We start from the raw sequence: 15270 nt of genomic DNA on the forward strand, positions 1-15270 counted from the left end.
CTGAGCGCCAAAGAATGGAGGCCTTTGAACTCTGGTGCTGGAGAAGACTCCTGCGAGTCCCTTGGACTGCAAGACATTCAAACAGGTCAGTCCTAGAGGAGATCAACCCTGACTGCTCTTTAGAAGGCCAGATCCTGAAGCTAAAACTCAAATACTTTGGCCACCTAATGAAAAGGAAGGACTCACTGGAGAAGAGCCTAATGCTGGGAAAGGTTGAGGGCAAGAGAAGAAGGGGACGACAAAGAATGAGGTGGCTGGATGGAGTCACTGAAGCAGTAGGCGTGAGCTTAAATGGACTCCAGAAGATGGTGGAGGACAGGAAGGCCTGGAGGAACGTCGTCCATAGGGTCGTGATGGGTTGGACACGACTTCGCAGCTAACAACAACATTATTGCCCTTTGCAAACTGTGCAGGTTGCCAATTTTTTTTTATGAATTTCTTTACTGGTCGTAGAGAGCCTTCGGGAAAGAGAGATTGCTAACTTTCCATTCCTAGCAAGTAGGCTGATAGTTTAATCCATCGTTGTGATCAAAGGTGTTTTATATATGCTGGCAGTTGGTAGCGTGCCATTTTTGTTTACTTTTTGCCTATATATAATCAGCTTGGGCTTGTTTGAGAAGGTGGGCACAATTTCAAATGGGAAGAGCTTCCCTTGTGGTGAGTAGATAGGCAGTTGTAGACTGGATACTAACATTGTAGGCCTGGCCAGGGGACAGCTTATTTCCAGTTTTTAGGATCATTTTTCCTTGAATACCAAATCATGGCCATTTCTTTCTTCCAAATAAATGAATGCTTTGGTTTAACTGTTACGCTTCCTTTCTCCTAAGGTCCGTCATCCTGTCATCTGTGCCAACAATCATGTCTTCTGCTCCATTTGTATTGAAGTATGGCTGAAGAACAACAGCCAGTGTCCTGCCTGTAGGATTCCCATCACCCCTGACAATCCTTGCAAAGAGGTCCTAGGTAAAGTATTTCCCTTTAAGTACGTACAGTGTTCTTTTATACCAGGGGTCTTCAAACTTGGTCCTTTTAGGACTTGTGGACTTCAACTCCCAGAATTCCTCAGCCAGAGTGCCTGGCTGAGGAATTCTGGGAGTTGAAGTCCACAAGTCACAAAAGGACCAAGTTTGAAGACCCCTGTTTTATAACCTAATGCAGTGAGAGAAAGCTTTGTCCCCTTGATCGGGAGAGGCTCTTTTGCTTGAGATCAGAAGGGAAAAAATATGAGTGAATCCAACCACTAATTTTGTCTATGCGGATTCTCAGTCACCTAGGTCAAGGTTGTTGTCCCAAAGGTGTTTTTTCAAGAGACAACTGGAGTCTTCTTGTTTTTCTTTGAAGACGTTTCACTTCTCATCCAAGAAGCTTCTTCAGCTCTGACTGGATGGTGGGGAATGGAAGGATTTATACTCCTTACAGACAGCTGCTCATTTGCATTCTTTTGGAGAGACTTTGAGGCCACTTAGAGGTTTATCTGTGTTCACAGGATGACTTGAGAAACTTCTTGGACGAGAAGCGTAAAGAAGTTTAGTTGCCTCTTGAAAAAACACCTTTGGGACAACCACTAATCTTTCTCTCTTATTCACTGATTTGCTAGATAGTTAGTCTAACTATCCACTCTACACCCACCCCCCACCCCCTCTCTCTCCTTGCTCAGGAAGTTAATTGAGGAAAGAAAACATAGGGAGTTTCAGATGACGACTTGCAAGCCTTTTTTTTCAAACTAAACTGAAAATCGGATTGCGAATAAAGGCAAATGTCCCAGGATAATGTTGCAGGATCCAATGTGGACCGTTCACTGGGACCAGAGGTTGAACGACGCAGCTTGGATACTGAAAATCAGATTGCCCATCACTGCTGTTCACAGCAACCTGTTAACTTAGTTTTCTGAACAGATTTCAAATTGAATCTAGATGATGGTGATGATGATCATAAAAATCTGTTCATTGTTGGCTGACATGTTGCAACTTTTCTCCATGAAGCTGACATGTTGCCACTTTTTTTTATGCTGGCTGAAACAGGAAAAAGCATTTTTGATGGGGGGGTAAAGGGACGCGGTGCTTCAGTGGGTTAGGACACTGAGCTTGTCGATCAGAAGGTCAGCAGTTTGGCGGGTCGAATCCCGAGTGCCGCGTAACAGAGTGAGCGCCTGTTACTCGTCCCAGCTTCTGCCAACCTAGCAGTTCGAAAGCACGTAAAAATGCAAGTAGAAAAATAGGGACCACTACGGTGGGAAGGTAACAGCGTTCTATGTGCCTTTGGCGTCTAGTCATGCCGGCCACATGACCACGGAGATGTCCTCGGACAAACGTTGGCTCTTCGGCTTTGAATCGGAGATGAGCACCGGACCCTAGAGTCGGAAACGACTAGCACGCATGTGCGGGGGAACCTTTACCTTTACCTTTTAAAGAGAGAGAGCTTCATGGAGCTGTTTTCAAGATGGGCCCAATTTAAGGCTGATCTGATTTTCCTCTATATGCAAAATATAGCATTGAAATGAGATTTTTTATTTTTTGCTACAGGAGGAACGAGCGAAAGCAACCCAGTGTTTAGCCCTGCCATCCGAAAACAGCTTCGCAAAACCAGACTGGAGATACTGCACAAAGAATACGAGGTACGACTGCAGCAAAGAGGGTTGCTTCAGAAATATTTTATCACCTTAGCACGACTGATAGGAGACAACATACTTCTGTACCTCCAAAAGTGTTTTTTTGTATTGATGTGTATGACGATTCACCAAGAGCTTTGCAATGGGGTAGGGGCAGCTCTCTGCATCAGAGACAAATTCCTTGCGTATCTAACCACACTTGGCCAATGAAGAATTTCTATTCTATTCTATTCTATTCTATTCTATTCTATTCTATTCTATTCTATTCTATTCTATTCTATTCTATTCTATTCTATTCTATTCTATTCTATTCTATTCTATTCTATTCTATTCTGCATTCTATGCTATGCTATGCTATTCTGCATTCTATTCTGTTCTATTCTATTCTGCATTCTATGCTATGCTATGCTATTCTGCATTCTATTCTATTCTATTCTATTCTATTCTATTCTATTCTATTCTATTCTATTCTATTCTATTCTATTCTATTCTATATTCTATTCTATATTCTATTCTATTCTATTCTATTCCTAATTGATCATGAGGAAAAAATTACACACATATTCATGTGTGTGCTTTGATTGTGCGTATTTGTAGGACGGGTGCTCCCCAACTTACAACCACAACTGAGCCCAAAATTTTGTTGCTAAGCGAGACAATTGTTAAGTGGGTTTTTGCCCCACTTTACGACCTTTCTTACGGCAGTTGTTAAGGGAGTCACTGCAGTTGTTAAGTTAGCAACATGGTTGTTAAATGAATCTGGCTCCCCCATTGACTTTTGTTTGTCAAAAAAGTCACCAAAGGCCGATCACATGAGTGACTTCATAAATACATGCCAGGTGCCAAGCGTCCAACATTTCAATCACATGACCTTGGGGATGCTGCAAAGGTAGTTTTAAGTCCGTTTTTTCAGCGCTGTTGTAACTTCAGATGGTCACTAAACAAAAGGTTGTAAATTGAGGTCTAGCTGTACATTCTGGGATGATAGGGAGAATGACTAAGCAGGTGTTGGAAGCTTGTTGAAAAATGCTATTTTCAGTGTGAAGTACCTTTTTTAAAAAAAAATAGAAATTGTTGGCTGAGACAAAAGGATCACCTCTATTATCAGTGACCCGTGCAGTGATTCCCTGAAGGTACTCAGTATATACAGGTGTGGTCCTCGACTTACAACAGTTCATTTAGTGACCATTCAAAGTTACAACGACACTGGAAAAAGTGACTTAAGGCCGTTTTTCACACACACGACCGTTGTAGCATCCCCGTGGTCACATGATCAAAATTCAGATGCTTGGTGAGTGGTTCCTATTTATGACGGTCGCAGTGTCCCCGGGTTCATGCGATGCCCCTTTTGCGACCTTCTAACAAGCATAGTCAGTGGGGAAACCAGATTCCCTTAACAACCATGTTACAAACTTAACAAATGCAATTATTCAACTTAACAACTGTGGCGAGAAAAGTCTCCAAAGCACCTGAGGACAGGACAAGAAGCAACGGATAGAAACTAATCAAGGAGAGAAGCAACCTAGAACTAAGGAGAAATTTCCTGACAGAACAATTAACCTGCCTCCAGAAGCTGTGAATGCTCCAACACTGGAAGTCTTTAAGAAGAGACTGGACAGCCATTTGTCTGAAATGGTATAGGGTTTCCTGCCTGAGCAGGTGGTTGGATGACCTCCAAGGTTCCTTCCAACTTTACTATTATTATTATAAAATAGGGCAAACTCACTTAACAAATGTTTCACTTGTTTGGGCTCAATTTTGGTCATAACTCGAGCACTATCTGTAATTATTACACCCTTGTTCTTTTAGAAAAGTGCCAAAAATCAATAATACCCTGACACACTTGAACAAAGTTTATCTATATGCTGAAATGCTACAACATAGGTCTCCTTCTCCCCAAATCCATTAATTTCATCTTTCTTCTGTCCTACCCTCACTTATCCCCCAAAACACTTCATCATGAGTGCTTCCATTATTTTGATCACTTCCATGTTTTCCTTGTAAATATTTAACAAATTATTCCATGTGAACTACTTGTGTGCCTGAAATAATGCATCTCATCTTTTCCTTGGCATATCCAGCAAACATGTATACTATATATTCAACACTTAACTTTTATATTGCCTCAGATCTTATTGCTTTAAGTCAGGGACCGCTCCAAGCACAGCAGCTAAATCAGATCTGCTTACCCTGATATCAGAATTAAGATGGTCAGGCCCGATGATCCCTTGGTATGATCCAGCAGAGTTGTGTATCTCTTAATGGCATACACACACATGTCATTTGGTGAAACACTGAAATCTAGAACAGGGGTAGGCAACCTTGGCTCTTTTATGACTCGTGGACTTCAACTGCCAGAATTCCTGAGCCAGCCATGCTGAGGGGAAAGGGAGAGTTTCCCAGTTGAGCCATGCTGGCTCAGGAATTCTGGGAGTTGAAGTCCACGAGTCATAAAAGAGCCAAGGTTGCCTACCCCTGATCTAGAACATTTATCAGATTCTGCACTGTGGTCACCCTTCAAAGCTCTCCCGGAGAATTAAATCATTGTGGCTTTGTCTGCTTTAAACTGGCAGTGTTTTAGCTGTGGTCTCTACTTCACTCTGGACCTTTTATCCACTAGGATGAGATAGAATCGCTACAGAAAGAGCTGGAAACTCTGAAAGGAGAAAACCTCAGCCTGGAGTCCCAGCTCAAATCTGTTCTACATCCTGAGACCCTGCAGGTGCCAGAGAGAACTCAGGAGAGTCCACAGCCCTCGGACAATGAGCACAAAGTGGATGCTGAGACGTTGGCAGCATGGACCCAGAAGCTTCAGGCTGCAAATGACATGTACGAGAAAGTGAAGGAGGACATGGAAAAATTAATGGAGGTAATGTCTGTTGACGGCAACTAGGTGGCCATCTGTGCATTGGCTGTTGACAGGGGACGGGTCAAAGAGGATTGGGACCTCAAATTGTCTTAAGTGTAATGCTCTATTAATGGCCCCAAAGGTGCTTTTTTAAGAGGCAACTGGACTTTCTTTGTTTTTCTTTGAAGACGTTTTCACCTCTCATACAAAAAGCTTCTTCAGCTCTGACTGGATGGCGGGGAATGGAAGGATTTATATTTCTTGCAGACAACTGGTCATTTTCCTTCTTTTAGAGAGTTATTGAGGCCACCTGGAGGCTTATCTGTGTCCTCAGGGGCACCTGAGTAGTATAAATGGATGTGGAGCCTTCTTGGAGCTGCTGAAAGGACTGTGTGTGGAGCTGTATTTTCTGCAAGATGTTTCTGCTCCATTTTGTGACCTTTCTTGATGCATTTGTTAAGTGAATCACTGCAGTTGCCAAGTTAGTGACGTGGTTGTTAAGTGAGTCTGGATTCCCCACTGACTTTGCTTGTCAGAAGGTGACCCAAGAGGATCACATGACCCCTGGACGCTGCAAACGTCATCAATAAGAGCCAGTTGCCAAGCGTCCGGATTTTGATCACGTGATCGTGGGGATGCTGCAAGGGTCATAATTGTGAAACACAGTCATAGATCACTTTTTTGGGTGCCGTTGTAACTTCAAACAGTCACTAAATGAACTGTTGTAAGTTGAGGACTACCTACAGGGTTCAGTAATGGTCAGTTGACCTTACATTCTTTGGCCCCAGTCAAATATCCTGTTAAATGAAAAACACTCTTGCAGAGTGATGTACTTTTTTTCTTGTTTTCTTGTAAGATCAAGCCAAAAATGTTCCTTGTTGTTGTTAGCTGCGAAGTTGTGTCCAACCCATTGCGATCCCATGGACAACGTTCCTCCAGGCCTTCCTGTCCTCTACCATCTTCTGGAGTCCATTGAAGCTCACACCTACTGCTTCAGTGACTCCATCCAGCCACCTCATTCTCTGTCGTCCCCTTCTTCTCTTGCCCTCCATCTTTCATAGCCTTAGGCTCTTCTCCAGTGAGTCCTTCCTTCTCATTAGGTGGCCAAAGTATTTGAGTTTTAGCTTCTAAAGAGCAGTCAGGGTTGATCTCCTCTAGGACTGACCGGTTTGATCGCCTTGCAGTCCAAGGGACTCGCAGGAGTCTTCTCCAGCACCAGAGTTCAAAGGCCTCAATTCTTTGGCACTCAGCCTTTTGTATGGTCCAGCTTTCACTGCCATACATTGCGACTGGGAAGACCATAGCCTTGACTATACGCACTTTTCTTGACAGGGTGATGTCTCTGCTTTTTAGTGTGCTATCTAGATTTGCCATGGCTTTCCTCCCCAGGAGCAAGCGTCTTTTAATTTCTTGGCTGCAGTCCCCATCTGCAGTGATCTTGGAGCCCAGCTTTCACTGCCATACATTGCAACTGGGAAGACCATAGCCTTGACTATACGCACTTTTGTTGGCAGGGTGAGGTCTCTGCTTTAAAAATGTTCCTAATGGCCCATAAATAGGATCAGGCACCTCATTGCTATACAGTTTTCTCTATAAACAGAATTATGTGGCCTCCCTGAGGATCAGAATAATTGATGCCCTGCAGCTAATCAGAGCTTCATCTCCTACCAGTTAATAGTTCACGAGACCAGTGCTAGGAGATTGCATGGCCATTTGACTCCACGATATCTCAAGAGCGTGAATTTTAAAAAAACAACAAACAAGACCTTAAAAAAAAATAGTGTCTTAAAAAATAAATAAACACATATATACATAATGTCCCAAATCTGCTTCTTCAAGAGGTGATTATATTTTCTTGCTTTTCTTTGAAGATGTTTCGCTTCTCATCCAAGAAGCTTCTTCAGCTCTGACTGGATGGTGGGGAATGGAAGGATTCAGTCAGAGCTGAAGAAGCTTCTTGGATGAGAAGTGAAAAATCTTCAAAGAAAAAGAAAAAAAGAATGTCCAGTTGCCTCTTGAAAAAGCACTTTTAGGACAACCATGACCTGGATGACTGAGAATCTCCATAGACATATTTTTTATTTTTATTTTATTTTAATTCCATTTATATCCCGCTCTTCTCCGAAGACTCAGGGCGGCTTACAAGCTTAGCAGTAGCCTTCATTCTATGTATATGCCTGCTTATTAGGGCTTTCACACACACCCCAAGCGGCATTATTACAAAGTCAGCTTATTGCCCCCAACAATCTGGGTCCTCATTTTACCTACCTCGGAAGGATGGAAGGCTGAGTCAACCTTGAGCCTGGTGGGACTCGAACCTGCACTAATTGCAGGCAGCTGGTGTTACTTAAGGAGGCATTAGCCCACTGCTCCACCAAGGCTCTGAATGTCATTTCTGGTTGAATGCTGATTGATATAATACAACAGTGTTAGCTTTCCACCCTTGTGAAACGGGCCCAAAGAATTTTAAACTACTAAATCTGTTTAGAGATTTTTTAGCTTGTCGTCTATGTATTGTATTAATCTCAAAATAGTTAAGAGGAAAAACAATAATTAGAGAAAAGGAATAAAAATAATAATAATGAAAGACAAGATTGAAATTCCAAAACTCTCTGTTAACCAACTGTTAATGGTAATCAACTCGTGGAAAATTTGAATCATCTCAAAAATTTATCTCTGCTGTGGTCACTGTTTTGCCCCGGTTAGCAAGCTCGTAACTGGAGTTGCACACGCCACAGCCATCCATGTCCTGAGCACTAGAACCAGAATGTGCCTTCACGCTGAAAACTGCTAGCTTCCCATTCTAATTAGAATCGAAGCAGCTGTACTTAGGCCCTGGATATAGTGGTTCCACAGGATCTTCACTTTAGAATCCCCGTATCATTTATTTCAAATGTGCTGACCCAGTTTGATTGCCCTGGGAAAATTACCTGTTCGCTGTGTCCGTCACATCTTGCCCTGATGACGCCATTGCTTGAACCTAATTTCAATTTCCAGAATACCCTTCAAGTGCAGGCTGAAATGCATTTCAGTCTTCTGAGTCCAATCTAGACATAAATTGTTATGCCTAATATTTTGCCATCCGGGACACGTTAACGACTGCGCAATCTTAGCTGTTCATCCCAAAAGTGGAGCCTCCGGTATCAAGCTATATCTTGGAGGAATATCTCTCCTGGGACTCTGTGCATTAGTTGAGTTGGATAGCTCATTTACAAAGAACAAACGGAGGCCACTCGTCTTTCTCAAGAGAGAATTCAGAAGGATGATAGATTCTAAAACACCTAGAGGAATCTAGACATTTGTCGTGTTGAGAATATCTCAGTCTAAATTCTTTGGTTGTTGCTAATTGCTATAATTTATAAAGCCTTAGTAAAACTGCATCCAATTTTGGTCACCGTATTATAAAAAAAATGTAGAGACTCTGGAAAGAGTGCAGAAAAGAGCAACAAAGATGATTAGAGGGCTTGAGGCTAAAACATATGAAGAATGGTTGCAGAAATTGAGTTTGTCTAGTTTAGTGAAAAGAAGAACTAGGGGAGACATGATAGCAGTGTTCTAATATCTCAGGAGTTGCCACAAAGAAGGAGTCAAACTATTCTCAAAGCACCAGAGGGCAGGACAAGAAACAAACAGAGAAGCAACATAGAATTAAGGAGCAACTTCCTAACAATGAGAACAATTAACCAGTGGAACAGCTTGCCTTCAGAAATTTATTTATTTATTTATTTTATTTTAATTCCATTTACATCCCGCCCTTCTCCGAAGACTCAGGGCGGCTTACAAGCTTAGCAGTAGCCTTCATTCTATGTATATGCCTGCTTATTAGGACTCCCCCCCCCCAAGTGGCATTATTACAAAGTCAGCTTAATTGCCCCCAACAATCTGGGTCCTCACTTTACCTACCTCGGAAGGATGGAAGGCTGAGTCAACCTTGAGCCTGGTGGGATGCGAACCTGCACTAATTGCAGGCAGCTGGTGTTACTTAAGGAGGCATTAGCCCACTGCTCCACCAAGGCTCTTGGTGGAGAAATCACGGGCAGTCCATCATTGGAGGTTTTTAAGAAGAGACTACTAGACAGTCACTTGTCTGAAATGGTATAGGTTTTCCTGCTCAAGCAGGGGACTGGACTAGAAGACCTCCAAGGTCCTTTTCAACTCTGTTCTTCTGTTATATTCTGCATATATTTCACAAATGCCTGAATGTTTATTTCCTCTTTGACAACCTAAAAGAAAACACTGACCGTCAGAATCACTTGCCTGTTTTGTCTGCTGATCCTTTTTTTCCCAATCCAGGAGCTGCTAATTGCATTAGGCTGCTTTCCTTTTTCAATATCGATGACCAGATCTCCTTTCAAGGATTCCAATATAGTCTATCGTGTATCTGGCCGACATCTTCCTGTTTTGCAAATGTCATCTCACTGACGGAGAGAGAGAAGCTCTCTCGACCTTCTAGAGCTGACCAATAACCCGTGTGACGCCATTTCGTGAAAGAAGGCCTTTGTGTCCTAGTGATTTAAAAGAGGCATTTCAGGGTTTAAAAGAAACAGCCTTAAAGCCTTTCACTTTTAGGGCTTGCTATAGCTGGAATAGGCAACTGTTGTTTATGGTAAGGGGCCCCAACCCCTGGTCCATGGACTGGCACTGGTCCACGGCATGCCAGAAACTGGTCCACGCAAACAAGCCAAGCCCCGTCCACGGGATGCAGACAGTACATGAAACCATGCCCCCCCCCCTCTGGTCCATGGAAAAAACCTCTCTCCATGGAACTGGTCCCTGGTGCCCAAAAGGTTGGGGGGCCACTGGCTTATGGGATAGCAAGTCATATTCTTCAAAACTTTTTTCCCCAAGAGAAACATTTACTACTAAAGTAAAGTAAGCCTGTTGGAGGGAGAGGATGATATTTTTGTACATGAAGCATCCGCTTTGTTGGAGGACACTCAGGAAAGGCTGACCTTGCGAACTGCCCTGTTTCTTGTTCTCACTGGTTGATAGATTGCTGATTGACGATGATCACCTGCCACCAAGTTACTTTTGACTCCTTAGCGGCCACATAGATACAGTTAGTCCTCGACTTGTATCACAAGTGAGCCCATCATTTCTGTTGTTAAGTGAATGGCATGGGTCCGGGTTATTTACGGGAGTACCTTTTGCCGGCCCATCGCCCTGTGCGCTCCCACAGAGAGGAGCGCACAGGGCGATGTCGGTCAGGGAATGTTGACTGGCGGCCCCCAGGGGGAGAGCATTCTCTGTGGGCGCGCCAGACCTGTGGAACCGCTTACCGGTTGAGCTCCGGATGGCCCCTGACCTTCGCTCTTTTCGCCGCGACCTGAAGACTTGGCTATTTGAACTTGCCAGCCTGGACTGAGGGATTGGGATTTTAGATCTTAAATTTTAAAAATTTTAAATTTTAGAATGTGTTTATTGTTTAGGGCTATTTGATTTAATTTCATTTTAGTTTTTGTATATTATGTGTTGTTTATAGTGTTTTAATTGCCCTGTACACTGCCCCGAGTCCCTTGGGAGAGGGGCGGTATATAAATCCAAATAAATAAATAAATTTTGCCCCATTTTACGTCCTTTCTTGGCCTGCAGTGAATCACTGCAACTGTCGCCCTTATTTTATTTTATTTTATTATTTTGTTTATTTTATTGTATGGCATTGTATTCCATTTCATTATTTACTTTATTATTTGATTTTAGTTTTTGTTTATTCCTCAAACAAAAGTTACAAATTTGAACGAACAACATGAAAAAGTGTAAAACGTGACAGGGACGATAGGCATGTTAGTGCCCTTACGCCTGTCCCCTTAGGAACCTCTTAAATATGAGATGAGATCCACAGAAGTTAAGTTGGAATTAAAACTATGAAAGTTAGTAGCTGAAATAACCGAATCGGGTAGGATATGCCAGCCTTTGACAAAAATTGAATTTCTCTATATCCAACTTACTCTTACAACAAACAATATGAAATCCATGCATTGCTCATCCCTGGGATACTTATCAATTAAAATAACAGCTGGAAGACATCTGGGAGGCCCTCTAGTCCATCCCCCTACTCAAGCAGGAGACCCTGTACAATTTGAGACAAGTGGCTGTCCAGTCTCTTTTTAAAAACCTCCAGTGATGAAGCACCCACAACCTCTGGAGGCAAGCTGTTCCACTGGTTAATTGTCCTTACTGTTAGGAAGTTTCTCCTTAATTCCAGGTTGCTTCTCTCTTTGGTCAGTTTCCAACCATTGTTTCTTGTCCTGCCTTCTGGTGCTTTGGAAAACAAGTTGACCCCTTCTTCTTTGTGGCAGCCCCTCAAATACTGGAATACTGCTATCATATCAACCCTGGTCTGTCTTTTCTCTAGACTGGCCATACCCAGTTCCTACAACCGTTCTTCATCTGTTTTACTTGGCTTAATAGATTAGCCCAGTGGAAAGCAGCCTTTGGGATGTTCTAAATTTCCTGATACAATATGTGTCTGCCATTGCCAAGTCTCCTATTTGGAGTTTATTGTTTTTTTTAAATGTCTTGTTTATTGAGTCAGAGGATTTGTGAAAGACTTTGCTGGCTAATAACATCCTTCCAGAAATGTTCCCCAAGTAAAATGACAAACAAATTATTGTCATGAGTTTTGTTCTGTGTGTGTTGTATGGGGTTCTGTCTCTTTAAAAAGAAAGTAGATGCCACTGAGCAATCTTTGTCTGCTTGGAAGAGCATAGAAGTTGTTCAACATTCATTTTGCTGATACCTGCACACCGCAATGTCAATCCATTTAAAGAATTTAGTCGTGGAGTGGAGGCAGGAAACATTGAATTGCCATTAGTATATCTGCTTTAATGACCGTTAGGTTGAACTAACACAGCTCTGTTTATTTCCCTGGATAGGAGCCTCGCGGCGTATTTTGGAATTATGAATTAAAAATGCCTATTCTCTTGTCAGTTTCCGCCTGCCATCTCCCAGGGTAATTTTTAAGTGGTGTCTCTGTTGGATGGAAATCTCTAGGAGTAGAATAAATAATTGGCCTCGCCCATCGCTGTTGTTACATTTCATCCCTGTTCTTCTTAAAACCAGGTCTGGTTGAAGCGATGTTAGCTTGTTGACGTTGTTAATCCTTTTACTTCCACGTAGGTGAATAAGAAACTGAGGCTTGAAAACGGTAGCCTTGCGAGAGAGAACTTGCAGCTGAAGGCTGAGGTTGGGAGCAGGTCACCCCAGAGGTATGTAAATATTTAAAACCCCTCCATGCATTTTTCATGGGACTGGGCTTTAACTCTTGGTGGGCCAAACGGGAAGGTGCAATGAGGTAAGGGAGTCAAAATGAATTCTGGGCAGTTTCTCCACTTGGCAGTTTATAGGTTGCTTATAGGATCAGCCCAGGTTTGTTTCAAATGCATCTTAAAAAAAAATGGAACATGACTGTTTGATCCCTAACTTCCCCTTCGTGACACCTCTGTGCTTTTAATACACTAGAGCAGGGGTGTCAAACTCAATTTCATTGAGGGCCGCATCAGCATTGCGGTTGCCCTCAGGGGGCCGAGAAGGTATGGCCTGGGTGGGTGTGGCCTACTGGGTGGGCGTGGCTAGAGTGTGTATGGCCTACTAGGTGGGCATGGCCAGCTCTACATCGTTCGCATCAAGGGTGCCTATGGGGGCCTGGGCAGGAATGAGACAGATCTGAGGGTCTCTGGCAGGAGGAGGGTCTCTGGGCCAGGGCCAAGGCAGTGGGGGCCGTTCCCTCACTGTTTCCAGGATGGCTTTGCGGGCTGCATGAAACCACTTCGCGGGCCGGATTTGGCCCCCGGGCCTTGTGTTTGACATGTCTGCACTAGAGGCTCATTTTAAATAAGCACATTGCACCTTGCTTCCGTTGAGAACCTATTGCCAAATCCGTATATAAATGGACTCTGCTAAATTCTGCAACTTTGGAAAGACAATATAGCTTTTCCTTTAGAGTGAACTGCCGTCTTTGGGAACTACAAATGAGTGATAAACCACAAGGCTGGATGTTTCTGTCATTGGTCCTTTCGTAGTAGATGTGCAGTTTGCAATTGAACTCGTCTACAAACTGTGATTGTAAGCCCATAGGAAACAAAATGAGGGAACTAACTAAGGTCAGGAAAGGGAACAGCATAACACACATAAATTGAGTGAAGAATTCAGGATCAAGTCTTGCTTGAGAGAGAATCCCATAACTAGAACATTTCTGGTTCTTCACTCAAGTGGATTCTTTAGAGAAGATTAGCCTTGACCTCTGTTCATAACATCGGAAGGGACCGTGGAGAACGTCATTTGTGCCCGCAGTAAAGGATATTTAATCAGATGCAGCTAGGGCACCTTAACCTGTAGCTCCCAGATGCTTCTCAAATCCCACCAGTATCTGTGATCTCACCACTTACCACAGCAGTAACTTCCAGTTTTTCAAAAGAGCTTCCAGCATCAGGAAGATGCACCTAATGTTATCTGAAATCAGTTTCCCGAACCTGAACCTTTATTTATTATTATCAAAATACAACATGTGTACAGTGAGATTGGCTGAGCCTCCCTTCGTGCCCCCCCCAACAACTCACAGTGACAACAAACCCACCATCTTGTTGCACCATATGAGCTAATTGCACAACACACCGGCCTCGCAAGTCAATCATACATAAGAGTTATTTCCCGTTCAAGAGCCTGACAGCCCATGGATAGAAGCTGTTGTTCAGCCTGTTGGTACGGCTGGCTATACTCCTGTATCTCCTGCCCCATGGTAGGAGAGCAAAGAGGTACCGACCAGGGTGTGAGTCGTCCCTGAGAATTTTCCTCACTCTTCCAAGGCAGGGGGCCTGGCGATGTGTCATCAAGTGGTGTCAGGGGACAGCACACAATGTTTTGTACTGTGCTCACACCCCCTCTGTAATATCTTTCTATCCGCGGCTGTCAGGCCAGCATACCAAACCACAATACCGTACGAGAGGATGCTGTATATAGTAGACCGGTAAAAGAATGTCATTTCCCAGTAGTTTTCACCTAGTCTTACCCAGTTGACCAGTAGAGAACAAGCTAACTTTTGGGCTCAATTTGGGTAAGGTGATTCTTCACGCATCTAGAGCCTCTGAAATTTGGGAGCCTGAATGTAAATGCCCTAGCATGTTGCAGTAGAGAAACTTTAAAATAAAAATAAAACGATAGCATGAAGTAAAACAATCAAGGAGTTCCCTGAATCCTTATTAAAATATTTCTCATTTCAAGCGCTTGCTTTTTTCCCCTCAAAGGTCTTGGCATTAAAGTAAGGAAAGAGTTAAAGGTAAAGGTAAAGGTTCCCCCGCACATGCGTGCTAGTCGTTTCCAAAGCCGAAGAGCCAGCGCTTGTCCGAGGACGTCTCTGTGGTCATGTGGCCGGCATGACTAGACGCCAAAGGCGCACGGAACGCTGTTACCTTCCCACCGGAGTGGTCCCTATTTTTCTACTTGCATTTTTACGTGCTTTCGAACTGCTAGGTTGGCAGAAGCTGGGACGAGTAACAGGCGCTCACTCTGTTACGTGGCACTTGGGATTTGACCCGCCAAACTGCCGACCTTCTGATCGACAAGCTCAGCATCCTAACCCACTGAGCCACCGCGTCCCTTCAGGAAAGAGTTACCTTGAGGTAAAATGGGCAGCCAATAAATGTTTATATATACATACGTACATACACACATACGTACATGCATACACACACACACACATGTATGTGTGTGTGTGTGTATGTATATGTACACACACACATACATAACAGTGAGGGAAAAAAGTATTTGCTCCCCTGCTGATTTTGTACGTTTGCCCACTGACAAAGAAAAGATCAGT

The 15270-nt window shown here is 43.3% G+C and overlaps 1 protein-coding gene across 1 annotated transcript in view; it reads left to right on the plus strand.

Moving 5' to 3' along the window:
* OBI1 (ORC ubiquitin ligase 1) overlaps positions 1-15270 on the plus strand; it is a 39409-nt gene that overhangs the window by 18404 nt on the left and 5735 nt on the right. The window contains exons 2-5 of the mRNA XM_081327157.1: positions 828-963; positions 2523-2614; positions 5229-5477; positions 12576-12664. Coding sequence (XP_081183283.1) covers positions 828-963; positions 2523-2614; positions 5229-5477; positions 12576-12664 — 566 coding nt within the window. The remainder of the gene's footprint in view (positions 1-827; positions 964-2522; positions 2615-5228; positions 5478-12575; positions 12665-15270) is intronic.

The sequence above is a fragment of the Vipera berus genome (assembly GCF_964194415.1).
Source record: "Vipera berus genome assembly, chromosome: 4".
NCBI lineage: Eukaryota > Metazoa > Chordata > Lepidosauria > Squamata > Viperidae > Vipera > Vipera berus.